Source organism: Zootoca vivipara, chromosome 3 (genome assembly GCF_965207765.1).
Source record: "Zootoca vivipara chromosome 3, rZooViv2.hap1.1, whole genome shotgun sequence".
Taxonomy (NCBI): domain Eukaryota; kingdom Metazoa; phylum Chordata; class Lepidosauria; order Squamata; family Lacertidae; genus Zootoca; species Zootoca vivipara.
In genome coordinates this window covers 64,891,039-64,917,249 of record NC_142586.1, presented here as the reverse complement: position 1 = coordinate 64,917,249, position 26,211 = coordinate 64,891,039, and the positions used below count along the sequence as shown (strand labels likewise).

General features: G+C 43.5%; 1 protein-coding gene across 1 annotated transcript; it reads right to left on the bottom strand.

Moving 5' to 3' along the window:
• On the bottom strand, nt 1–25,126 carry OPRM1 (opioid receptor mu 1). The gene is made up of 4 exons (XM_088666281.1): nt 24,420–25,126; nt 11,838–12,190; nt 9,499–10,019; nt 1–4,467 (listed from the first exon to the last, which is right to left on the bottom strand). Exons 1-4 carry the CDS (start codon nt 24,632–24,634, stop codon nt 4,429–4,431), a joined length of 1,128 nt encoding a protein of 375 aa, XP_088522407.1. The 5' UTR covers nt 24,635–25,126; the 3' UTR covers nt 1–4,428.
• Nucleotides 25,127–26,211: the final 1,085 nt, after the last annotated feature.

Sequence of the window (26,211 nt, the reverse complement as noted above, 5' to 3'; positions counted from 1 at the left end):
TTTGAATCAGATTTTTCTTTATTAATGCATTGGGGGCAAAGAAGCCAGGTCACAGTTTATAGTAACACATTTACAATGAATATTCATGCCTTCTCAGAAAAGCACAGTTCAGCAGTGTTTATGCTTTGATACAAGGTTCCCCCCATCATCACTTTCAGCAAGATACGTTGAATAATGTACAGTACTGAAAACAACTCCGATATTGCGCACAAACAAATATTTCAAATTCTTGTGCTTGACTAACCCACGGAGAGAGGTTGTGATGCTCAGAGACATTGTTCTACTCCTGGCATAAAAGAAATAATGGTTTGAAGTAACCAAGAGGATATGGGTGAGCTATTGATGCAGTAACCTCTGAGCTCTGCTTGAATTATGTTTTCTTCAAGAGGTTCATAATGGACATGGAGTATTGGAGCACTGAGGGTAGATCAGTAACGTTAATCGAGTTGTTTAGACAAGCTGAGTGCTGGGGCTACTCTTGTGTTCAGTTTTTCATCTGATAACAAGTACCGTAAGATGCTTCCAATAATGAATCAAAGAGCCTTAAGATCAGCTGTGTTTCAGTAGCTCTAATTAGGAGGCCAAGAATGATGTGTAAAACAATTTTCAGAGAGATCAGCAGCAGCCTAGTTCTCATCAGCTGTATACACAACTGGTTTGCTGTACAGTATTTGTTTGCTATTATCCTGCCTTTCCACCAGATGGTGCCCAGGCAACCTCCTTGTTTGCTGATGGCTGCCCTTTGCTTGCATACTTTGCTGTTAGGAATATAGGAACATAGGAATATAGGAACATATTTAGTCAGGCAATTGGTCCCTCAAGTACAATATACTGCCTGGCAGCAGCTCTCCGTGGTTTAAGGCAGGGACAGGTCTACCTGGAAATATCTGGGAGCTTCTGCATGCAATACTTTCCCACTAAGCTACAAACCTTCATGTTGTTTGATATTTTATGGAAGATCACAATTTGTCCAATGCATTGCTGAACATGTGACCTTGGACTTCTTCTTGGCATAAATGGGGAAAGTTCTTCTGAAGCTCTTCTGCTAAGAGGACTGCCATTTTTAAATTACTGTATTGGTTGTTTTTTTGCTTGCTCTGACCTGGCCTAACCATCAGTTTTGGGGCTCATCCAGATCTTAACCTGAGCAAAATTCTTTTCTTCCTGATTGAGAAAGCTCTTTCCTGACCTTGGATTGGTGCTTGGTCCAATGCCTAGGATCCTACAGACTCTTGGTCCAGAGCTTGCACACCTGTCCCAAAACAAGTCCATCTACTATTCCTGTGAATGGCTCTTTGGTGTTAGGCACAAATCACACTTTGCAGGGCAAAAGTTTTGTTGCCCCCAGTGAACACCTGGAATGCTTGAAGAGGAGGAATGGTGTCTGTAAACATGCAGTTGACATCCACCATGGCCAAACCATAACTTTTGCATTTGTGTGTCCCTGTGCGCTTATTACAGCCACATGCCCCCTCTGTTAAATAGATGTTCTCAATAGGATCTTCATAAACATGGACCTTGGTCTCTATTTTAATTTAGCTTTCTGGGATTCATCCAGACAGTTCCTCACTTAGCATGCTCCTCAACAATCTACTTTATTACTAGGTAGCATGCTGTTTTTGCAAAATCTTTTCCAGCTTTCTTTGATGCTGCTGCTTGCAACAGCAATATGCCCCAGTGAGGACACCCCACAGAGAGAAAATGCAGAGATTTGTAGGCAGTTGAGAGCCTTTCCTTCTTTATCTACAATCTAGATGAATCAATACTGAGTGGTAAAGGATGAAGCCTTGTGTTGTACATGCTAACACATTTGTATGCATAGGCAGGCCTTTTGTTGGGGGGGGGGGGCAGAACCTCAGTTTGCTGTGTATTTTTATTGATTTTTATTAATTGAGTGGGGGTAGCTGCCCCTCCCTGCCCCCCCAGCTACACTCATGTGTATAGGCGACAGAAAACACTATAGAATTAACTGTTTCCTTGATGGGTGGGTTTTAGGTCAGTATATCTAAATAATGCATTATCCCAGAGTAAAAAAATTAAATGGGAATCTCTAAGTTATTGACCTACTTCTTGTTGAAGACACACACACCCTCATTTATTTCTCCCTCCACTCTTCCTTAGATTTTACCACTCTTTTCTCTCTCTCTTCCTTTGAAGGTTGATTTGAGCCTAGTGGCTTTGATGGTTAGTTAGGTGGGTAACTTCTAAAAATGAAAGGTTGGGATGGTGTTCAGCTAAGTTTAAGTCTGAGTGGACCCACTGAAATTTCAGTGGGTTTACTCTGAGTAAAACTCCATTCAACACCAGTAAGAGCCAGTGGTTGGGGGAATGATTTGGTGCAATGCATTATTTTGCGTCAAAATCGGGAAACAGTTAATAAAACATCAACCTGCATGATACATTTCAAAAAAACTGATTCACCAAAGGCTGAAGCTAGCAAAAGCATGATTTCAAAAGAGAATTGAGATGCAAGAGAAAAATAAGGCACTTTTTCATACATGTTTTTTACATAATCATGTACACATGGATACAAAAAGCTAAGGTTACTTTTAAAAGTAACTGAACATAATCTCAGTCAATATGAAGAGTAGACTTCCTTTTTTACACACTAAGCAGATACCACTTCCACAACTGATCAGAGCTGCAATGAAAATGCAGTGGCAGAAATTTTTAAAAAGAAACCATGGATATGATTTTTCTTTTTTAATGCACACAAATTTATCAAAGTGCTTTTTGCTTCCTGGGTAATTTTTGACCATTTAATTACAGCACACACTAAACAGCAAGTAGAAAATGATATAGAACTACAAATTATCTAGACAATTATTACTGTTGTTTATTCTGGAGATTAGCCCCCCCCCTTTTGTAAGATGTGAATTATTTTTGCAGCTATCATAAAGCAGAGGAACAGATGATGGCATTGGTAATGGAACAGAAAACCTTATATATAATATGACTGCCCATCTTTTAATTTTAAACAAAATCTTTAATTTCATGCTACATAAGTAGTAAATCAATTTTAAGTGTATTAGAAATGCTCAACTACTTTACAGCTGTAGTTATTTACACACACAATTATTTTACTCACATGTAATAATATATGAATATAATTTATTTCCTAACCTATTACTGAATTTACAAGTATTGACTATGGCATTTTACAATATTTACAGTTGTCTTCTGTTTTTATACATACATTCAGCAACAACACAAAAGCTTTTCCACACTCCATCCATCTGCTGCCTCACTTCATAATTTTGCACTTCAAATATTTGTAAATGTGTAAAGAAGGAGATTGTTTTTCCAAGTCAGCACAGAATATAGATGAAGAATCTTCTTTGGATGAAATCTTAGTGAAATGGAGGCCTTCAATGGATGAGGGTTACAACCTCCACTAACACTCAGAGGTAGCTTTGATCAGTCTTGTTACTGCAGCTAGCTTGAAAATCTTTTTTTTTTCTCACTGAGAATGATATGTTGGAAATAATTGTATTCGAGGGGGGGGGAGAATCTGCACAACTAAACACATATAGATAAAAATGAACTATTTCAAGTCCTATGCAAATGCATTGGATATATACCGTATTTTTCTGTGTATAAGATGCCCCCTACTTTTGGGGACTCCAATTTAAGAAAACAGGGTGAGATGGCCCAGAGTTGTTGAGCTTTTTTGGGGGGGAGGATTGCCCAAAGTTGTTGAGCCTGATGCTAAAACAGGAGAAAACAAGCGTCAGCCCACTTGCTGCCAGCAGACGCCAATCGCACGTACAGTTGCTGCAGCAGCAGCCAACCCACAGCAACCCTTGTTGCAGCCACCAGCCAGCCACACAATTGCCTCCACCGCAGCCAATCCTAAGCAGCCTTTGCAGCAGCCACTAATCACCCACCCAATCGCCGCTGACAAGCTCCAATTGCCCATCCCGCATATGCACTATCCGTGTATAAGACGCCCCACCGATTTGATTTTGTAACATTATTTTAGAGTAAAAAAACCTCGTCTTATAAACGGAAAAGTACGGTACTTCTGTGTGATAATCTCTACTGGGTTCCCTTTTCCCATACCTCTGATCCTTTTAGGGAGTGGAGTGGGGGGCAGATGGGATTACTCCGACTTTGAGCCACTGTAGCTTGAGTCTGGTTTAAGGTAAGGTTGTCTAATCTCAGAATCATGTTCTGTGTGGCTCGATTTCTCAGTACCATAGATGATGAGTGCAAAGTTCCCATTTGGTCAGACTCTCTTTTGAAGTTATTTGTGCAATGGGATTTTGCCACAGGGGCAAATTGTTCTGATGGATACTATATGCAGGCAACTTGCCTTTGGGCAGGGTGGGCAAGAGAGAGCACCAGTCTCCTCCATATCCCCACCACACTTATAGCACAGCCACCCAGTGGCACTGGTTTTGGGTTGCTACACGGCAGGGGCCCCTGTCACGGCAGAGGTGTGGTTTCAGCCTCCAGAAGTTCCAGCTGAAAGGAAAGAAATAGAGTGAGAGAAAAAAAAATGAGCTAATTTCTCTACCCTGCTGCTTGCAAATGATGCTGGGCGGATTTGCTCAGCACGGGCCATTCCTTTCTCAGGGGGCAAATCAGAGTGGAGTCCTTTTGAGGTGGTAGGAATACCCTTTCACATGACAACATGGAACAACAAAGTCTGAGAAACCCAGGCTGGTTCCAGTGTAAACCTGGATGCTTCATCTCTGCAATAGATGCAATGTATCCGATACATCACTAAAGTATTTTCTGAGAGTACGTGACCGAATCTGAGGCAATAGATGGCTTGGTAGGAGACCCTAGCTTCAAACTCCATTCACTCCCGTGGTAGTCATGGAGAAGCCATCATCCTGCAGCCTTGGTTACTCCTGTGTAAATGGTAATCAGCCTGCCTCTCAGGACTCCTTTTGATGCTGGATGAGCTAAAAATTGCACAACAGTATATGAGTGTCAAATACAGAATTGCAGGATGGAAAATAGAAGCAGTGGACATGAACACATCTCTTGACTGGGGTAGGGCTGCTTCTCAGTGGTGAGGCATCAGCTTTGCATGCAGAAGGTCCCAGGCTCAAGCCCTAACATCTCTAGGTAGGGCTGGGAGAGCCCTTTCTGATATCTTGGGAAGTGGTGACAGTCAGCATGGACAATATTGAGTTGGATGGAGACAAGTGGCCTGACTCATTCAAAGGCAGCATCCCATGTTGCACCTTCCTCAAAAGACTCTACTGCCCCATAGGCTTGAAACTGTCTCACAAAGCAGCTGGGTGATGCCATTTCTCTCTTACCTCAAAACCTTTCTAAAAGCCCATCTGGTTGGAACTGACCTATTATCTCAGAAAGGAGGTGGGCAGTTGCAAGATTAAAGGAGAAAGTATCTGAAAGTGCACACACAGAAACATATTTGTTTTCCAGATTTCAAGTTAATAACCACCAACAGAACCACAGCGTTTACGACGTTATCAAAATGGATCTGCATCTTAAATTCAAAGTGCGGATCCCTTTTAAATGTTGGGATTCCCACCCCCCTCCAACACACACAGTGCATCCCCCACAACTTCTCGCTAGGGATGGAAGAAGCTGTCAGTTTTTGTTCTTAATTTACAATCCTAAATTCAGTTCTCCACATTTCTGTAGCAATTTGAGAGTTTCATTTTTTAAAGTTTCACTTCTCATATTGTTTCAGAAAGTGTGGAATTGTTTTTTTGATGTGAACTGAATGAAATTCCTCCACCATTCCTCCTTCTCACCCACCCAAACTGCCCCCTCTCTCCAGTTGCCAACATTTTCTACTCCATTAAGTTGTTTCTAACACTATCTTTGCTTTCTCTAGCAACATGCCACACACTTCTTACTCTAAAGTATGAGAGTGATTTGTGGGGAAAGTTCATCTGTAGATCCATTTGGACTTTGAAACTGAGATGGTAGTTCCCTTTGTGACAAGCTTTTGGTTAACTGTCTGCCTTGTGGGTTCATGTCACCAAACTTGTAGTTGAGAACTTCAGAAGATTCTTAATAATGAAATATTCTAGCCAGAGGACTGGGGCATGCTGGGCAGAGCTTCATCTTGATATCTTCACCGAGTTGAACAAAGTTTCATTAACCTACACCAATTGAAGATTTGGACCTACACATCCCAGACTATATAGAATATAAAAATACAACACTTCACTACATTACATGACATATCAAACACAGAGTACAACTGTTATTATTATTATTATATTCCTCTGCTTCAATGGGTCCTTTGTAGACTGCATTAGTAGATGTTCTCTTTTCTGTAGCCATTGATGAAAAACTATTGTTTGAAACCTGACCCTATTTTTGAATGTAATGTTATCTACAGCAATGTCTTAAGCCACAATCCTACCCTCAGGCCCCTAAAATCCAGTTGATTTCAGTGGCATTTAAGCATTTTTCATTTATGAATGCAGACTCACATTGCTACTACTAAGTAAAAACCCCAAACCCATCACTTTTAAGGTTTTATTTTTAAAGTTGAAATGCTGGGAAAGCAAACAAATTCAACAGAAATATGAGGTAGTTCTCATTTCCTCCTTCACCTGCTAGAGGGCCATGGAACAGTTTTGAAAATGAGTCATATAAATAAGAGGTATAGCAAGCTGAAAGGAAATAATCCCAGAATGTCTCTACACACAGTGGGTTCCTTTTAAATCTTGGACCATACTGAAGAGCTGCAGTCCCATAGGCATGTGTGCCATCCACAAGATTTAACATGCATCTGTAGCTTTGGGAAGCAGTATGGTCTGTTTCAGAGCTGTTCTGTATCTTTCCATTATTTGGAACTCATTATTTGGGACCAAATTCCATCTGCTAAAAATAAAGCTGATAAAGTGATTCTTTTCTTTTCTTTTCTTTTCACAGAACTAGATGAAATTTGCAGGAATAGCAGCCCTGTCCCCCCCCCCATTGGATCACACCTGCCAAATTGCAGGGTACCTTTGAAATTTGACATTTTAAAACAAAAAGAAAATCTTTTTTTCAATTTCTTCCAGAATTGGATAGAATTTGCAGGTATTATCACCTCCTTTGATGGGGTGCAGCCTACACATTTCAGAATGATAGTTGCAGTGGTTTTCCCAAACACCTGAAACTAGCCTGTTGCCCTCAGGTGCAGTGAAGGACAATATCCCATTGCCAGTATTGAAATAAGAACTGGCTGCCAGACCAGTCAGTTTCTGTACATGGAATTGGGGGTTGTTGCCATCCCACCACTTGCCTCAGGTAGTAAAATGCTTTGGGCAAAATGTTCTGGCTAAAATAAATACTGGAAAGGGTGCATACATATGTGGCATTTTTGGACTGACGCAGTAGGATAGGGGCCTTGAACCTGAATCTCAGAACCACTTCGAATGAGAAATGGAAAGCTGGAGAGCTGAATTAGAGTAGCGGGAGGACTCGGTTTAATTCCTTGCTCAGCCATCCAGGCAAACCTACCTCACTTGTTGTGGTGAGGATTAAATTGCAGCAGGGGAGGGGAGAACCACACATACTCACCTAAACTCTGTGGTTACGAATACTATAGATAAGAATGGAATTTTACAATTTTGCCAAGTGCCTACAGGTCACCATTTCAAAGCAACAAACCACGCAGGCAAAGTGGGAGGACTTCATAAATATTCCTAGATTTTTCACCTAAGTGAAACAGGCACATAAATTCCTTTAATGTGCCAATTTTAGAGTACTACTGTTAGACAAGGGTACTCAAAGTTCCTGTTGAAACATTAAGGCATTTAGGAGGCCTCCGCAAGTTTACCATATCTCCATACCAATATTAGTAGTGTGATCCCTTTCCCCACCTTCCGAGTCATTGAATTTCATTTCAGCCACAATGCTCGTCTCAAGATAATGAAGTAACACTTGTAAATGATCTTGATATCTTTGCTTGCTACTTAGAGGTGGCAACTACACTTCAGGTAAATTCTGAGCAGGCCTTGGCCGGGGAGATTTGACACCTTTAGATCTGGGGACCTAAACCAGTTTGCAAAAGGAGCATCTATTCACTTCTCCTGCCGCTCTTCACCAACAGCAACCTTGTTAACTGTCTGATCAGCTGTCCCTTATTTCTGCAACAATTTCTCTCTCTCCGTTGCAAATGCCCATCATGCATGCACAATGAAAATCTGTCATGGAGCCCCAGAAATGTGTTCTGTGGTGGAGGACAAAAGGGAGGAATTAGTAAGATGAGGAAGAGAGTCATCATGGAGGATAAAGAAGAAATATGCAAAAGGGCCCTGATGTTGGGAAAGATTGAGGGCACTAGGAGAAGGGGACGACAGAGGACGAGATGGTTGGACAGTGTTCTCGAAGCTATGAACATGAGTTTGACCAAACTGCGGGAGGCAGTACAAGACAGGAGTGCCTGGCGTGCTATGGTCCATGGGGTCACGAAGAGTCGGACACGACTAAACGACTAAACAACAACAACATGCAAAAGGGCCAGACTTGGAGAAAGGGTTGTTAGAAGAATTCTGAAAGCAAGGGGATCTGTGTATCACGTGAGTGGTTGATGGCTATGGTGGGAATCAACCCTGGCAGTTACTCTTTACAAATTGAAGGTGAAACAAACCTGTACTTTGGGTAGCTCACAGGGCTGGGATATTGGGGCAAGTACTGTTGGGCATCCTTCAAGTGCCTTTTCTTTCCCTCTGAAGATTTGTGTGGATTGTGCCCAAGGAGCACAACAGAGGGCATCTTTCCCAAGAACACCCTTCCCCAACACACACACACACCTGGAACGAGCACCGGGAATATCTCTACTGAATAAATTGTGAATATTCAACAGAAGATGGTGGGCTTGTTGTGAGTTCAGTCCACCCGAGGTTGCTCACAAAAACACCTCCCCATCGTGAATTTCCCTATGACCCATTGCAAAATAGATAGCTATTTCAAGGTGAGATCACAACCAAAGAATTCTGTGGGTTACTTGTTCACAAAAGCCATGGTAGGAAAATGGATCATCAGGGTCTGCTCATGTAGTATGAATCATGGTGATGCAGACTTGTCTAAAAAGTATTGACTGAAAGTCTCTTGCTTGCCAATCAGAAGTCTAAAGGAGGAGGGCTATCAAGGGCCCTGTGGGCTGGCTGTAAGGCCAGGTACTAGTAGGGCTGATAGACCTTAGTTACATTGATTCCGACTGGGTACAAGGCAGTTCTTAAAATATATACAGTTCTAGAATGCTAAGCAATAGCAAACATTCTGTTGCTTCAAAAACTATGAAAGCATCTCACAATGATACACAGACAAGGGCCTGGCCATGCAAGGTACATCTGGGAGCTCTCTGGTTTCCCCAAACCCTATTGAGACTGATGATGTCTGGATTCATCATTCCATGTTTGAGTATCGCCCCAGCTAGGGAAGATAAATAAAAAAGAGTGGCACATCTTCCAGAAGCTACACATCAGTAAAGACTGTAATTTCAGAATTCATGTCATCTCTAGGAGGGATTCCCAAATCCAGAGATGACATCTCCACTGCTAGTCATACCTGCTGGTTAGTCCTATCCACCGTGTTGCCGGTGGAGGCATGCTCGCGAGTGTTTTGTCGGATGTGGGTGGAGTTTTGTTGCTCTATGGTTGAAGCTGTTGGGATGCAGAACTCTCTGAAACACCTTTTGAAGTTCTCATCTAGAAAGGCATAAAGGACGGGATTAAGGCAGCTGTTTGTGTACCCTAAAGCAATACAGAAGTGCCAGGAGACAGTCTGGAAAGTAGTTTCTGGGATATGGACCAAGGCTTTAATGATAACGTAAATATGGATGGGGGTCCAGCAGACGATGAAGACAGCCACAACCACGAGGACCATCCTGGTGATCCTTCTAAGATTTCTGTCCTTCTCCTTGGAGCCAGAGAGCATTCGGACACTCTTCAGGCGTAAAATCATGAGCCCATAGCATACCGTGATAATTAGGACAGGCATGATGAAGGCAAAGATGAAAACACAGATTTTCAGCAAGTTCTCCCAATACCATGCTGGGTGAGAGAATATAAGTGTGCAATCAACAGATCCTAGGAGGAAAAGAAAAAGAAATAAATGAGGTTTGAGAGAATTATTTATTTCCATTTAATCCTGTTCTTCTTCTCGCCCCCTTCATCCAAGGCCATAACTATATTATACTGTGGTGCGAGCCTGTAAGAAAACTCACCCGCTTTTAGTGTGATGTTTACAACATAGAAATTTTTTTTGGGGGGGGGGAGATTCAATGTTCAAAAGGTCAATAAGGACAGGGCCACACATACAAGTCCCACTCCAAATTTCCCTATGTATGGTCTGCCTGTTCAGTCCCTGAACTTCTCATGGGAGTTGTCTGCAGAAGTTTTATTCATATTTGCTTGAAAATGAGCAGAACCTTCTGCATAATCAGGGACCTTGATAAAGGGCTTCTGTGCAAGGAAAAGATCCCTGAATAGAATCTTGTTGGCTTGAATTAGCCTATTTTCCATATAAAAGCATTCTTCTAAAAAGAGAAAATAGGAGATAAGATTCACATAACTAGGCTTCCTTAAGCTGACCAGCAATAGTTCCCCCCCCCAAAAAGCATCACTTTGACTGTTAGATAGCTTAGTGGAATTCATAGCTGTCTCCTTCCTTCCTTCCTTCCTTCCTTCCTTCCTTCCTTCCTTCCTTCCTTCCTTCCTTCCTTCCTTCCAGCTACCGGTAGGAGCAAAAGAAAGTCTGATATAATTTACTGTTTAATAACAAAAAGTTCACTGCTATTAGAAAAATAGCAGTGTTAAATATCTTGTTAAATATCTTGCTTTTTCATTCCCTGTTATAAGTAGCTATATAATTCTAAAATAATCTAAATATGAAAGTTTGCCTTTAAATCACAGTGCCACTACTTAAATTGTGTCTCCAGCATTAAATGAACCACAACTCAAGGTTGTGATCCTTATATACATTAACTTGGGAGCAAGTCCCACTGGAATGGACCGGTTTACTTTGTAGTAGACAAAACATAATCCCATTCTTAGCTGATTAGTTTACTGATTAACAGCAAAACTTTATATATACTTATGTAGATGTAATTCCCACTGTCTTCTAAGGGGATTACTCCCAGGAAAGTGGGTGCAGGATTGTATCCTAAACCGCTTAGTTTCTATGGGTTACATAAAGAGAGATAGATGTAGCCGTAAAAATAAAATGTAGATGCACAACTTCTAAATGAGGCTCCCTTTATGCAACCATAATGTTCCTAGCAGCTTCTAGAAATTCTTCTTTCTACCCACATAATCACAGTTTGATGGAAGTGTGTGAAGAACCTACAAACCTTCAACAACTCTATTTTCCATCGTACTTGTGGCCTGGCTTGTTCTTTGCCAGAGTGCTGGCCTCTGTTTTTAGGTAAACATTATTTCTCATTAGGTATTAAAATATCCTATTTTGATGCATTCCCAGTAATCACTGTGACTCATGTTATGTATGTGTGTACCAAATTTCCTACTTCTGGGTGTTCTGGAAGTACCTTAATGTTCAGGAGGGTATTTTTCTTCTCTTTCTTGACATTAATTAATGCCCTCCTTTTAAGATCCACCCCCCCCCCATTTCAATAATCAGTGTGTCTCAATGTGTGAACCAAATGTCAGATTTCTCACTAAGGTGGGAAGTATCACCATTTGAGGATGGATGCCTTTTGAGTGTGAGGTATAGAAAAGTCCCCTTTTCATTGTAAATTACATTGTAAATTAAATTTTCTGGCTTTCAACTGGAAGGTAACCTAGAAATTTGATCTCTGCCTGAGTTTCTCACTCCCCTTCATTCCCTGACTTCCTTCCACTGCTGAAATAATTGAGCATCTGGAAACGGTGTGTGAAATCCTTACTCACCATTGCTCTCTTTGGTGGTTGCCATCACCATAACTGGGATGCCGATGGCTGAAGAAACAATCCAGTTACAGACGTTGACAATTTTGGCATTTCTGGGGGTGCGGAAATCCAGAGCCTTGACTGGGTGGCAAACTGCTATGTAGCGATCCACACTCATCGTGCAGAGAGTGAAAATACTTGTGAACATGTTGTAGTAATCTATGGAGATAACAATCTTACAAATGGCGGTACCAAACGGCCATGTTCCCAGGAGGTAATTCACACTTTGGAATGGCAGCGTACTTGTTGCCAAGGCATCTGCCAAGGCAAGGTTGAAAATATAGATGTTGGTGGCAGTCTTCATTTTGGTATATCTAAGAAAGTCAACAAAGGAGAGGGGAAAAAAAAGCTATAACAAGATCAAATGCAGTTATAACCAGACTAGTGTCTGATTTGAGCACTAGGGATTAAGAATATCGTATTTTTGTGCCTTGGTCCAGCAATATGGTACAGACAGATTTTTTTGGGGGGGGGGTGGACTCAGTATCAAGCTTATCTGTAGATATTTTATCCCTAATTCCCATTTTTCTCCTTGATCTTGATGAGAAGCGTGCTATTTCCCCCCACCTGTACTAGTAGAAATATAAACATTTCTCACATATTATACACATAATTAGATAAATAATTTCATGCACATATTTTGTACCTATACATTCTGGGTTTCCTAAAGGAACAAGCACATAAACAGATACATATGATAACGTATATAACTGTATATAAATACTTATTAATATTTATAAAACAATGTTCGTACAGAGGGGAGAGTGGAACTCTCCATCATGCCATTGGAAAGTTATTCTAGGAAGGGTGAGGATGCCCCTCCCACACTGGAGTTTTGCTCTGTCCTGTTCTTCTTGTGGGGCACTTAATTGAGGTGGTGAGCAAGGTGGTTATTTCACAGCATCTTATCCAATGAGAACCAAAGTGATTGTAGATCTCTTCTATGTACACAGCCCCAAAGCTCTGCTTCACTTGTCATAGCTGGGATGCTCTTAAGTATCAATGGCATAAACTCCTGTTTGTGCCACTACAGCTAAAGCAGTCCCATAGAACAAGGCTGCCCGTTCCACGGAACAGAATTCAAGTGAGGTACTTGGGTTTAACTGCCCTGTATGCTGACAAAGAGCAACAAATAAATGCCTACCACAAAGTGTCGTTGAACCCAACTCAAAGGGCAAAGGGATTTGCAAGAAAGGCACTTGATGCCTGCATTTTGAGATATCTAAGAGAGTTCAAGAGCAGGAAGGCATGGCTTAAGCAGAGATGTACTCTGGCTTGTTGCATAAATTCACTTTATGTGCTTCCTGTCCTGCACCTGCCAATAGTCATGTGGATTTTGCATAGCATTAGCATCCACACAGGCCTCTTTATATGTGCAGAGACTGAAAAATAAAATGAGTATTAAAGAAAATGCACTCATAACATGGTTAGTACAAACCTTGTCCAGAGTCTTTATCAATAGCCTTAATGGAGGGGGTGGGGTCCTCACTGAGGACGTTCGCCTTCTCAAACCTGAGATCAGCGTGAAGATAGTAGGGGTGTGTGAGCATGGGCATAACCCTCTTTTTCAAGCTAGGGCTCTGATGCTGACTTAATTCCATCTAAATTCCATTTTAAAGAAGCCCCTTTTTCTGTCTCCCTAAAATTATGGTGCCTTTTTGCATATGTGCTCCTGCTGCAGCAGAATATCCTGGAGCTTATTCTTTTGAGTCACTAGAATAGAGGTCGCCCCACTTGACTGTGCTACCTGCTTGATATTCAAAGGCTGCAATCCTACCCCTGTGACTAGTTATTTGCTAAGCCAAACAGGCCAGACCCTGTTACTCTTGACTTATATGTACACACGATTCATAAACCAACCTGAATTCATAAACTGTGCTAATGATATTCCTGAGTAAAAGAAGCAGGCACACCACTGTTTCTCTGGAAAGGTCTCTTCTATCTGATGCTGCAGTACTGGTACCCATTATAAATTGCTGCCCTGGGCAACCATCTATGCAGCTATTAAGAAATCTGGCTAAGAAATATGTGCTGTCCAGCTACATTTTTATTAACCTCCTTCTTCATGGCCTCGGTCCAGTATACCTGAAGGAGTGTCTCCACCCCCATCGTTCTGCCCAGACACTGAGGTCCAGCACTGAGGGCCTTCTGGCGGTTCCCTCGTTGCGAGAAGCCAAGTTGCAGGGATCCACGCAGAGGGCCTTCTCGGTGGTGGCGCCCGCCCTGTGGAACGCCCTCCCATCAGATGTCAAAGAGAAAAACAGCTACCAGTTTTTTAGAAGACATCTGAAGGCAGCCCTGTTTAGGGAGGCTTTTAATCTTTAATAGATTATTTTATTTTATTTTTCTGTTGGAAGCCGCCCAGAGTGGCTGGGGAAACCCAGCCAGATGGGCGGGGTATAAATAATAAATTATTATTATTATTATTTTATTTTCTCCATATTACATTTTATATTCTTAGGTTAGGCCATGTTGCATTTTGTTCTATCTTTATGACGAAGTTGTCTCATTTTTCCACACCTATAAAGAATAGCATATTTCTCCATTTAAGAAAGATGATTTCCTGTTTGCGAGAGCAGTGTTTACATTGCTCCTTTATTGTAACTGAGTGATAAGGAAGATGGAATATGTAATACCCACCTCCAGAGTTTTTCTATGATTAAAGTTATTTTCGCTTTGACACTTTCTCATAATTTTGTTTCATGGTTTTTATTACAGTACATATTTATGACAAGAGCCAAAGCTAAATGAAAAAAGAGGCGATACCAAGCATTTTATTTGTATTTCTTTATTGCAATCCTAGCAGTACAACTCGAGATACTTGGCAGAAGATCTATTATTTTCCTTCCAATATAAACTCATAAGATGCTCTCAATTCTCTTTTATTTGCCTTCCCCAGATGGCTGCTAATATCTTTTTCCAAATGAAATTTCTCTTAAGCAAAGTTAACATTCAAGTACATAAGCAACACCAGCAAGTGGCTGTGCTAAGGCTTTTGGCCATTAAGGGCAGAATTACACTTAGTAGGGCTTAGAAGCCAGGATGCATTGAGAAGTCCTGCTGCAACAGAAACCTTTGGGAGATGTCACTAGTCAATGTAGACAGTCAGGATGAGCCAGGAGATGGTTTGCTTTACTGGCTACAGGAAGGTCTGTGTTTGTTTTTCATGCTTAAAAATCAATCTGCAACAAGATCTGTATAAATGATGCACGCTAGTTTATATTTTCTTTTCTTGTATCATCTTTTTTGCTTCTTCTACTCATTTTGAGGGGCAAAGATCTAGACAGGCATTGAAGGCTCACCCTTAGCTGCTAAAAGTGTTGCTTCACCCCTTCCAACTTCCAAAACTGACAGCACAATTCTATTCATGCTATTTAGAAGGAAGCCCCATTGAGGTGTGAGTATAGAATGGAATAGGAAGGATGGCAATCGGAGCTGATTGCAATAATAATAATAATAATAATAATAATAATTAATAATATTTATTCCCCAGCCACTCTGTTCTTATCTTTTGTTCTGATCTATTGCTGAAGAGTGGGCTTTCCCTTGGGAAGGGGAAAACCACTTGGACCCATGCTTTCTAGGCATGGCAAATGGAATTGTGGGTGAGCCATGAGACTGACTGCTTCAAAATGTGCTTTACATGGGACTGTCCTTGAAGACACCTTGTAAGTTGTTTTGGCTTGCCTCCTGAAAAGTATTAAGTGGTGACAACATATTTAGCCAATTCTGCACCAAGCTAAATTGGCTACCTTGAAAGCACTTCTTGGCCTGGGCTGGAAGTGACCAACCAGAGAGTTTTAATTTCCTGAATGAGCCCCTGCATTGACTGATTATGGACTGCATTTCAAGCCTTCCCTATAGAGCCTCACTGTATGAGTTAAAAGATCCCTGCATAGGGGTCAGCAAACTTTTTCAGCAGGGGGCCGGTCCACTTTCCCTCAGACCTTGTGGGGGGCCGGACTATATTTTGAAGGGAAAAAATGAACAAATTCCTATGCCCCACAAATAACCCAGAGGTGCATTTTAAATAAAAGCACACATTCTACTCATGTAAAAACAAGCTGATTCCCAGACCGTCCGCGGGCTGGATTGAGAAGGCGACTGGGCCGCATCTGGCCCACGGGCCTTAGGTTGCCTACCCCTGGACCTCTTTGCCACAATAGCTTAGAATTACCTCCCCGATGAGGTCAGAATCCATTCTTCCCTCAGAGCCATCTTGGAGAGACAGCAAAATCAGGGAGGTTTTGGGGCTGCTGAAGCAATTGGTAGGTTGCCCAGATTTCAGCTCACAATCATTGAGTTTTGATTTGTATCTTATTTTGAGTGTTTTGTGTTTAATTATTGTTCTAAAAATGCTTTCTTACATTTTCTTTGAGCTGTGTGAAAGTGCTATACAAATATTTTAAATAAACTGACACAATTAATTTTCTACCTTAGCAGCAGACGACTAAAAAACAACATTTCATCTGAAAGAAAATCACTCAAAGATTTTTTTTTATCTATACATGTTTTAAATGGTGATTTTATCAAACTTTACCAAAGACAATATAACTGATTACATCCATAGCAACTAATGCAACATTCCAGTGATTCTCAGTACGCTGCCCTGCCTGGTCCACTTCATATGTGTAAAAGGCTGGTATCATTTTGACTGAAAGCTCCATCCTAAAAATACTCATTGGAAACAGACTGCGTAGCCCCCAATGCAGCTGTTCAAACACTTTGATTCTACTTCTGTTTAGATCTAGCTCATGGCCTCTCTTCCTTGACCCCGTCCCCCACAGCAAACAGGCTTATGGCACTTGGCATTAATGACAGCTTCCCTCTGAAGCCTAGATAAATGTTTATTACAATGGGGGGGAAATGCCATTCCCGGCCACCTCACAGTGCTAAAGTAAGCTAAAAAAATGCACCTCCCTCAAATTTCTAAAGTGTTTCTAATGTGCCTTGAATATGGGGCATTAAAACTGAAGCCTCCTTTTCAGAGGAAGAAAGCTTCTGAGAAACCAAAGGACAATTTTTTGGCACCAACACTAGTAGACATGATGACAGGAGAGCATGCAAATCATTTGCTTTGTGCTTGAGATCATTTAAATGGATTCGCAAAAGCAACATATTGTATCCAGATGAATATTCCTGGCAGAACTATTTCCAGGCCTCTTGATATCCTACGACTTTGTTTACAGATCACAATAACTGTGCAGTCTCAAACAAAGAATGTCTCTAGGGAACAGGCCCAAGTTCATCTAGTATTTAAATGCCAAGAAGGTAAATGGAAAGAGCAAACAATGCTTCTCTTTATCCCTCCATCTGTTAGGGTAAAAGAAGTGCTGGCCCTCAAACTCTGTTATCAGGTCATATAATCAAAGTATGCAAATACTTTTGCAAAGGTTATACAAAGAAAGCCACCTGCTCTCCTGGAAGTGTGCGGATCAACCAGGCCAGGTTCAAGGTTAGTGTACTAAGCCCTGAATAACTTAGGCCCAGAAAACCTTAATGACCTCTTAACCCTGTGTACCCCAAGTCAAGATCATTGAAAGGGAAATCAACGTTGTGGGCCCAGCTCTATGGAACTCCCTCCCACAATAAGTTAGATAAGCACCGTCCCTACTGAGTTTCAGGTGCCTGGCCAAAATGGCCGCTGACCAGACTTCACTGTGAGTGGCGGTTGTGGCCCACCGCAGCACCTCCACTTTGCCCCACTGCACCGTGACATTTTCCTGGCTGTTATCATGTCCCCTCGGCCGCTGCAGAGGCTCATGGTTTCCCACCAGGCCTGCTATTCAAACTGGCCAGTCCGTGGCAGCCAAGGGGGCATGGCTAGGGGAGCAGAACTGGAGCAAGCAGGCTTTGCTCAGGTTCGCCTAGAGCAGGCATGTCAAACCTGCGGCCCTCCAGATGTTTTGGCCTACAACTCCCATGATCCCTAGCTAGCAGGACCAGTGGTTGGGGAAGATGGGAATTGTAGTCCAAAACATCTGGAGAGCTGCAGGTTTGACATTCCTGGCCTAGAGGCCGGATATGGCCCTCCAAGCCTCTTTACTAAGGACCCTCTCCAGGCCACCCCCTCCCCAGCCATCCCCATCTGTCCAGGCCACTCCTCAGCCCTGTTTTGCAATCTCCAAGAGTGCTTTTTGCCTGGCTGCCATGAGGCCTTGAACTCTGCTAATGCCTCTCATGCGCTTGGATGAAAGGGGATGTGTAAGTGTGTATAGAAATTAGCCTGCTGTACAAAGGCGGTTGCCTAGAAGGCAATGTGGCCCTTTATCTGAAGAAGGTTCCCCACTCCTGACCAAGAACAGAAGAAGTGTCTCTCAGGATCCAACCAAAGGCCTATTGTATCTGTTCACAGTAGCCCATCAGATATGAAGCTCATGAGTAGAAGATAAGATCAAAACCTTTCTCCACTGTTGTTTCACAGTAAGTAGGACTGAGTGGTGTGCTGAATATGAACCTGGAGGTGGTTTAGCCATTTTGACTGTACGTATAGCCTTGTCCTTCATGAATTCATCTAATCCCCCTTTAAAGTCATCTAAATTGGTGGCCATTAGCACATTAGTAAATACCACCATTTAACAATGCCCTGAGTAAATTCCAGCCCATGATTTAGGGAGGCTGACTGGACTTGTATGCTCTTCTTTCTCAGATGTTTTGAGCAGTCTTGGATTAAACAAATCCTTTCAGTCATTGTATTAACCTAAAATAATTGCCTGTATTGAACCTAAATAATCTACCAGAAAAGAAGCATTCTGCATATAATGCATTTAGGCAGGGTCCTCACACTGTGCAATTGTCAGGCAGGGTGGTCTCTGTATAGCTGCAGACATAAATCGGGACACCCAATTTCTACCTGTTGCAATAATGACTTAATTCTTTGCATTGCAGCAGCAGGGATGCTATTTCTCAGAGTGTAATCAAACATGACTCATAATCAAAATTTCAGGAAATGAAAAATACTTTGGGGATTGTAACTATCGATGTTTATGCAGACACAAGGCTTGCTCAAATCCAGTCAATGGCAGTAAGAAGTGTTTCTTCTGATTCACAGTCTTTACCTCTAGAATGCCATTATTATTCTATAGATTGAACTATTCACAACAACAACAACAATAAGAATAATAATAATTTATTATTTATACCCCGCCCATCTAGCTGGGTTTCCCCAGCCACTCTGGGCGGCTTACAACAGAAAAATGAAATAAAACAATTAAACATTAAAAGCCTCCCTAAACAGGGCTGCCTTCAGATGTCTTCTAAAAATCTGGTAGCTGTTTTTCTCTTTGACATCTGATGGAAGGGCGTTCCACAGGACAGCCGCCACCACCAAGAAGGCCCTCTGCCTGGTTCCCTGCAACTTGGCTTCTCGCAATGAGGGAACTGCCAGAAGGCCCTCGGAGCTGGACCTCAGTGTCCGGGCAGAACGATGGGGGTGGAGACGCTCCTTCAGGTATACCTAGACTGAGGCCATTTAGGGCTTTAAAGGTCAGCACCAACACTTTGAACTGTGCTCGGAAACGTACTGGGAGCCAATGTAGATCTTTCAAGACCGGTGTTATGTGGTCTCGGTGGCCGCTCCCAGTCACCAGTCTAGCTGCCGCATTCTGGATTAGTTGTAGTTTCCGGGTCACCTTCAAAGGTAGCCCCATGTAGAGCGCATTGCAGTAGTCCAAGCGGGAGATAACCAGAGCATGCACCACTCTGGCGAGACAGTCCGCAGGCAGGTAGGGTCTGAGCCTGCGTACCAGATGGAGCTGATAGACAGCTGCCCTGGACACAGAATTGACGTGTGCCTCCATGGACAGCTGTGAGTCCAGAATGACTCCCAGGCTGTGCACCTGGTCCTTCAGGGGCACAGTTACTCCATTCAGGACCAGGGAGTCCTCCACACCTGCCCGCCTCCTGTCCCCCACAAACAGTACTTCTGTCTTGTCAGGATTCAACCTCAGTCTGTTAGCCGCCATCCATCCTCCAACCGCCTCCAGGCACTCACACAATACCAAGAGAAAGTGAGTTCCCCATGGTCATTCATACTTAAAGTACACATGATACTTGGATGTCTAATGTTCCTTCACTTGATCCACATTTTCTTTTCTTAAAAAGTAAAAAACAGTTGTGGGAGATGTATTTTTATCAGAGCACCGACAGAAGGGAGATTATCCATTCTGCTTCACTCTTACCCAGGCACCCCCAAACTCGGCCCTCCAGCTTTTTTGGGACCACAACTCACATCATCCCTAGCTAACAGGACCAGTGGTCAGGGATAATGGGAATAGTAGTCCCAAAGCAGCTGGAGGGCCGAGTTTGGGGGTGCCTACTCTTACCTCTCCTTATGCCACTTTCCCCAACCTCATGTTGGTTTTCTCTCCAGAAAAGGAGACCTGCAGGTCCCAATATACTTGTTCCCACAGGTGCGAAAGCTACTGGGGTGGGAAACAATGAACAAACGCTTAAAAAGTAGGAGTTATACAGTCATCCACTCAAGATTGTTTCTCCCAGCAGATACTTTGCTTTATTTCATTTTTTTTAAAAAAGGAACCATGTCTGGATTATGCATTGTCACACTATGCCTGCTGTACTTTTTAAATGTTCTGTTAAAAAAAAAGATTTACCAAAAAAAGGGGGGGGATGTTACTTATGACTGAGTATCACATGTAATTTGACCCTTAGAGAACTTCATAGCCAAGTATAGATTGAAATGCAAATTTCCCACACCAAAATTCATCTACTCTTTCCTATAGATCTAAAAAGGATGCCTGTTACTTTTGGTTTTTTGTATGTTCATTATGTGAGGTAGCTGCTGATGTGCTTCTCAAGGAGCCTCCTAGAGTTAAAATCTACTGCCGTCTATGAAAATGTTGCTCTTGGGCATTGTGGGGTATGGAGTGGGAAACCATTCATCAGCTCAAACACCACCACCACCACCCCACCTATATATATATATATATATATATATATATATATATATATATATATATATATATATATATGTATGTATGTATACACACACACACACACACACACACACACACACACATATATATATATATATACACATGTATATACACACACACACACACACACACACACATGCATACACACACACGCACACACGCACACACGCACACACACACACACACACAAACGTACACACTAGCTGGCCCTGCCACGTGTTGCTGTGGCTTAGTCTGTTAAATGGGCCCTCAGAGTCCCCCTTCAGACTCCTCCCCCACCTCCCATGGCTCATCCCTGTGATTGGCCTCACCCTGTCCCGACCCATGACCTTTCCTGCCCCCTCCTCCCCCATCCCCCACCCAGGGGAGCCCCCACCTCTATTCGGCCTAGTCTGCAAACCTCTACTTGGCCTAGTCTGCAAAGCCAAGCTGAGCTTCCCTACCTACAGTACCAGTGTAGCTGCCGCAAGGTCTCCTGATTCTATTTCCCAGCATGCACTTTAGGGTGAGTTGTGTGTTTTTGAACACGGGGTTTTAGGGGTTTTATGTGGCCCAGGTGTGACATTTGTCTTTGAAAATGGTACAGGCTTGCTCTTCCAGCCGTAATCGGTCAAGCGGTTTTGTTGAACATTGGAGAGGAACACACATGCCCAGTTTACATTTCACTCACACACACACACACACAATTTCTATTCTACCCTGCCTCCAAAGACCTTTCGGTAGCTCACAATGTTTCTTCTATTTTATTGTCATAACAAGGCCAACTATTTAGCTCAATGGCTGAGTGGAGATTTGAATTGGATCTCCCTGCCGCTAACCAGGCACTCTAACCACGATTGAAAAAGCAATTAAGTCATTATGCAATGATGAGAAGGAAGGAAATGCATTTGAATGATTAGTCTTATAGCAGTGTGGGACTGTCGACTCAACTCCTGGAGGTTCAGTGGGAGACCCATACATACTGTCCTGAGTCCCATAAAGGAAGAGCAGGAGATGAACAAAAGAGCAATGACATTCTAAATGCATCTACGAAGAAGTAAGCCAACTGAGTCAAGTAGGGCTTACTCCCAGGCAGATGGAAATAGCATTGCAAAGAGAGTGTGCGAGCAGATTTCTTATTGCTGCTGCTGAAGTAAACAGCAGATGTTGCTGAAATAAACAGTAGATAATCATTGTCAAAGGTGGTGTTGCTTCTCAGTCACAATTCCACTTGTGCAACCTGAATTAGCTCAGTTCTTAACCAAATGATGAAATAATTTTTAAAAGAGGCAATACAGGTCAGCCTGCAAGGAGTTCATAGCACTGTATAAGTAACAACCTGCAGCACTCCTTCCCGCTAAGAGCAGACCTAGGTGGTGAATGCAGGGCTGGTGTCAAGTGTTGGCATGGCTGGACAGCTGCTGAGGGTGACCCAGCAAAGAGTTCCCTGACAGGAGCTGGACCTGTTCCTCTTCCTGTTTGATCACTCACCTCTCTGGTTCAACCAATGGTGATGCCACTGCATGCTTGCACATTGGCTCTCTGCCTGGCAAGCAAGTGGGTCATCACAATGATGAAGAGGATGGGGAGAGCAGTAGGAGCAGCTGGTGATAATGGTGGTGAGGAGGTAGATGCCCTGAGGGTGGGGGAGAGCACAGGGCATGTCTTGCCTAAGGGCCCTATAGAACCCAAAGCCAGGGTGGTGCTGGTGGTTAGGTAGCCAAAACTGGGCCATTGAGAGAAAAAGAGGGTGGTATCAATAAGCTTTGGAGAACTTTGAGGTTTGTTGAAATAGAATGTCAACACACACATACACGCAGACCCAAGGGTTGGGGGATGCAGTTGCCAATGAATTTTGAGTGTCAGCTGGAAAAAAGAGGTTGGTTTCAGCTGCTTATTGCTTATATAGTTTCCCAGGGAAGTAAGTTAAGGGAACTTTTGAGAGGGGCACAGGGCAAGATTTTGTTACAGGTGCTACTAAATCTTAAAATATGACTGAACACCTTTATTACTTGCAAATGAAGATTTTGCTTCTTTAGGCTTTTGTCCATCCCAGGTGGAATTTTTCAGATAAATAAACTCTGGTCCCACGTCCCACCCCCACCCCCAATTCCAATGTCGCTCTCAGAAGCAGCCATTTCCACCTGTTGTTATCAATCGTTTCAATAGATGGTGCTGTGTTCTTTTAGATATTGATTGTAATCTCGTTTCTCCTAAACTGGGTGCTAGGAGCAAATTTGATTGCTGTTGTACCTGGCATTCATTAAAGAAATCTAATTTCACAAAGGCAACAAGAAAACCCATTCCTTAAAATGGGCAACAAATCTCTTTGCAGTAAACTTGCATCTGACAGAGGTATTTCTGTGGAAGAATATTACGCAATGTTTCTTTGGAAGAGGAGCTTACTTGCCCAGAAAATGCATTCCTTAAGGGGGGGGGGGTTCAGATATTTCCATAACTGAAATGAAGAGGGAATACTGTATTTTGGTATGAAAGTCAGTAGGGCAAATGGAGAGGGGGGGATATGACCACCAAATTTTGTTAGTTTTTTCTGAAAGGATTGTTGGTATTCATCTGTTTATATATAAGTGATTTATTACCTGGGAGGCAGGCAAAAGAGTACAGACATGTATTTCTAAGACAGCAAATGTGAGCATAGAAGGCTGCTTGTGAAGGGGTTGTTTTGTTCTTTTCTTTCTTCATGGATATAGGAAGAGCTATGACCCAAAGTTGTTTCCTATCTAACACATATATCAAACTCTTCACTCACTCAAGAAGAATTTCTTCTTTTAAAAAAGAAAGTCTCCTTATCTCCTGACCACCACTCCAACTCCAAACCAATTTATTTGCACAATCAGACATGCTCCCTGTTGCAACTTTCTTTTTCCAATTACACACTTATTGCTGCCAGCACAGAGTCTTCAGAACTGTCATGCATATCAGTCCTTAGGCATCAAAACAACAGGCAATGACTGCATCTCTTCTCAACATGATCCCCCCCCTAAAGTCCCACAAATACAGTTCCACCTGAGGGAAGAGGCATCAACATGGTGGCCGTGGTAAGTATAGCCAGGGGTTGGTGAGGACGAGAAGTGCCACAGCACCTTGGGCACCAATTGGTTTACTGCAGTTTGGTCCGCCTCAAAGATGTCCACCAAATATCTCCTTTCATGAACTGTGCATAGGGGTTTCTGCAGAAGATGGGTCCCACATGAAAAAGAATCCCTGGTTTTGGAACATCTTCCAAAGAGCACCTCCCAGCCAAACCTTTAGGTCTGCCTTCCCCAACCTGGTGCCCCCTCCAAGACTACACTTCCCATCAACCCCAGCCAGCTTTAGGGTTCTCAAGAACACACTTATGTTCTCCGGGTCTTTCCTCACCAAGGAAAAAGAACTGCACTTCTCCTGGCTGCACCTTCTTGGAGGAGCACCCTGAAAATGGCCAGGGAACCACCTTCCTTTCCAGTCTCCATGATGGGGTGGTGGGGAGAGCCATCACCCCAAAAGTTGCCCCCAGCTCCCCTCCTTGTCTGTTTGCACGAATGGCCCTTTCTCTGGATCCCAGGCAGCACCCCGCCACCGCCTCCCCGCGAGAACAGCTTCCTCTTACCGGATGATGACATACATGACCAAGAAGTTGCCGAAGAGTCCCACCACGCACACGACGGAGTAGAGAACCATGATGACGATGGCCGTGACCATGGAAGGGCTGACCCCGTGGGCAGAGCACAGGCTGCCTCCGCTTGCCTCCAGGCTGCTGTTGGGGCCGCCGCAGGACAGCTGGGTGCTGTTGGGCTCGCTCTGGTTCCAGGGTTCGCCCCCCATGGTCCCGGAGAGGGCTTCTCCCGGCCAGCGGCCGCCCGAGCACAGCGAAGCTCCAAGGGTCTGCGGGCGCTGGAGCGACCGGCCAGGGAGCTGTCCGTGGTGCTGACCGGACAGCCCCAGGGAAAATCCCCCTTTACAGTGAAGGAGGGCGGGACCCCTGCCGCCGTCGAAAGCTGCCCCAGACGCAGGAGAGAGAAGGAGGGAGGGAGACGGACCCGTGGGTTACACCTCCCAGCTAAGCCAGTGGCGAAGCGGGAGACGAAAGAAGCGCAGCCTTGCCTTCTGCCCTGAGCTGCCGCCGCTTCCTTCAACAGGAGCGCACAGAGCAAAAGGAAACCCAGGGCCGGGGAGCGCAGAGGAGGCACCAAGGAGCCCGGGACGAAGGAGCCGGCAGGAAGCAATCCAAAAGCTTGCGCTCCCTCCCTCCAGATGTGCGCGCGCTCCCGCACACACGTGCGCTTCCACAGCTGGCTCTGGCACACGCGCGCTCACCTGTGCCAGGGGGATGGCTAAGCATGGGGAGGAGGTGCCTCCAGCTGATGGGACGAGGAGGCGGGGAGGGGCTCTTTTTAACCCAACCTGCAGAGAGGCAGGAGCACTTGAGATCAGGCTGTCTCGCTTCGTGAGCAAGCTGTGGCTCTCTCCTCACCCCCACCTCCCCCGGTCTCTCCCTTCTTTAGCTAACCAGAGCAGCCGCCAGGTTTAATAATCGTAGGAAGAGAGTTACCGGTAATTGTTCGTGAGAGTTGGGTTCCAGCACAGGGAGCGGACAGAGGGCTGAATTCACGGTGCTTTCTAGGTGGAGGGGAAGGGGGTTTAGCTACTATTGGTATGCAGTCCGAGTCACGGGCAGCGACTACCTTGGATTATGTAACGAACTTGGAAAGTTTGTTCTTTCCGTTCACGCAGCTTTCCTAGAACAATGAGATGGCAATAGGCTGCAGTGCCCAATGGTTGCCAGCAGATTGGTGCTTTGTTTGTTTTAAATAAAGGAACGCGAAGAGGGCTCTTATCCGGAAGACCAATGACAGCGTGACTCAACCGCTTTTTTACCCTTGCCAGAAGTCTCCCTCGCATAGTAATCACAGGACAGCCTTTCTGCAACGGGCACAGTTCTACTGCTGCTCACTGCAACGAAAAAGAAAATTAAAAATCCGGTCAGGTGTGAACTTCCAGTACCAGAGAGAGGGCCTTCCATGAATTATATCAAGCATATATTTTTAGAAGGGGAAATGTTGGAGTAGAAATGGTTGGGAGGCTGTTGCCTTTCTGTTGCTTCACCACATTTTTTATTGTTTAAAATGTTCCGTCATTAGATTATTATTTGTTATGCTAAAAGCTGCCAGAGGTTTAGTAGTAAAGTGCTAACAGCAGGATCTAATTATTCCAGTTTTTGGAATACAACAACAATTAAGAAAAGTAAGCAGGTGAAGGTCTCCAATGCACCAACTTCTTTTAAAAGAACAAGTAAGAACTGTTTGTTGGATCCATTTCCTTCTTGCAGCCTGAGTTCCTGGACAGAATGCTTGCTCTTGCCCATCATAATTCATGGCCGGTAAAATCCAGTAGGAGAGGGT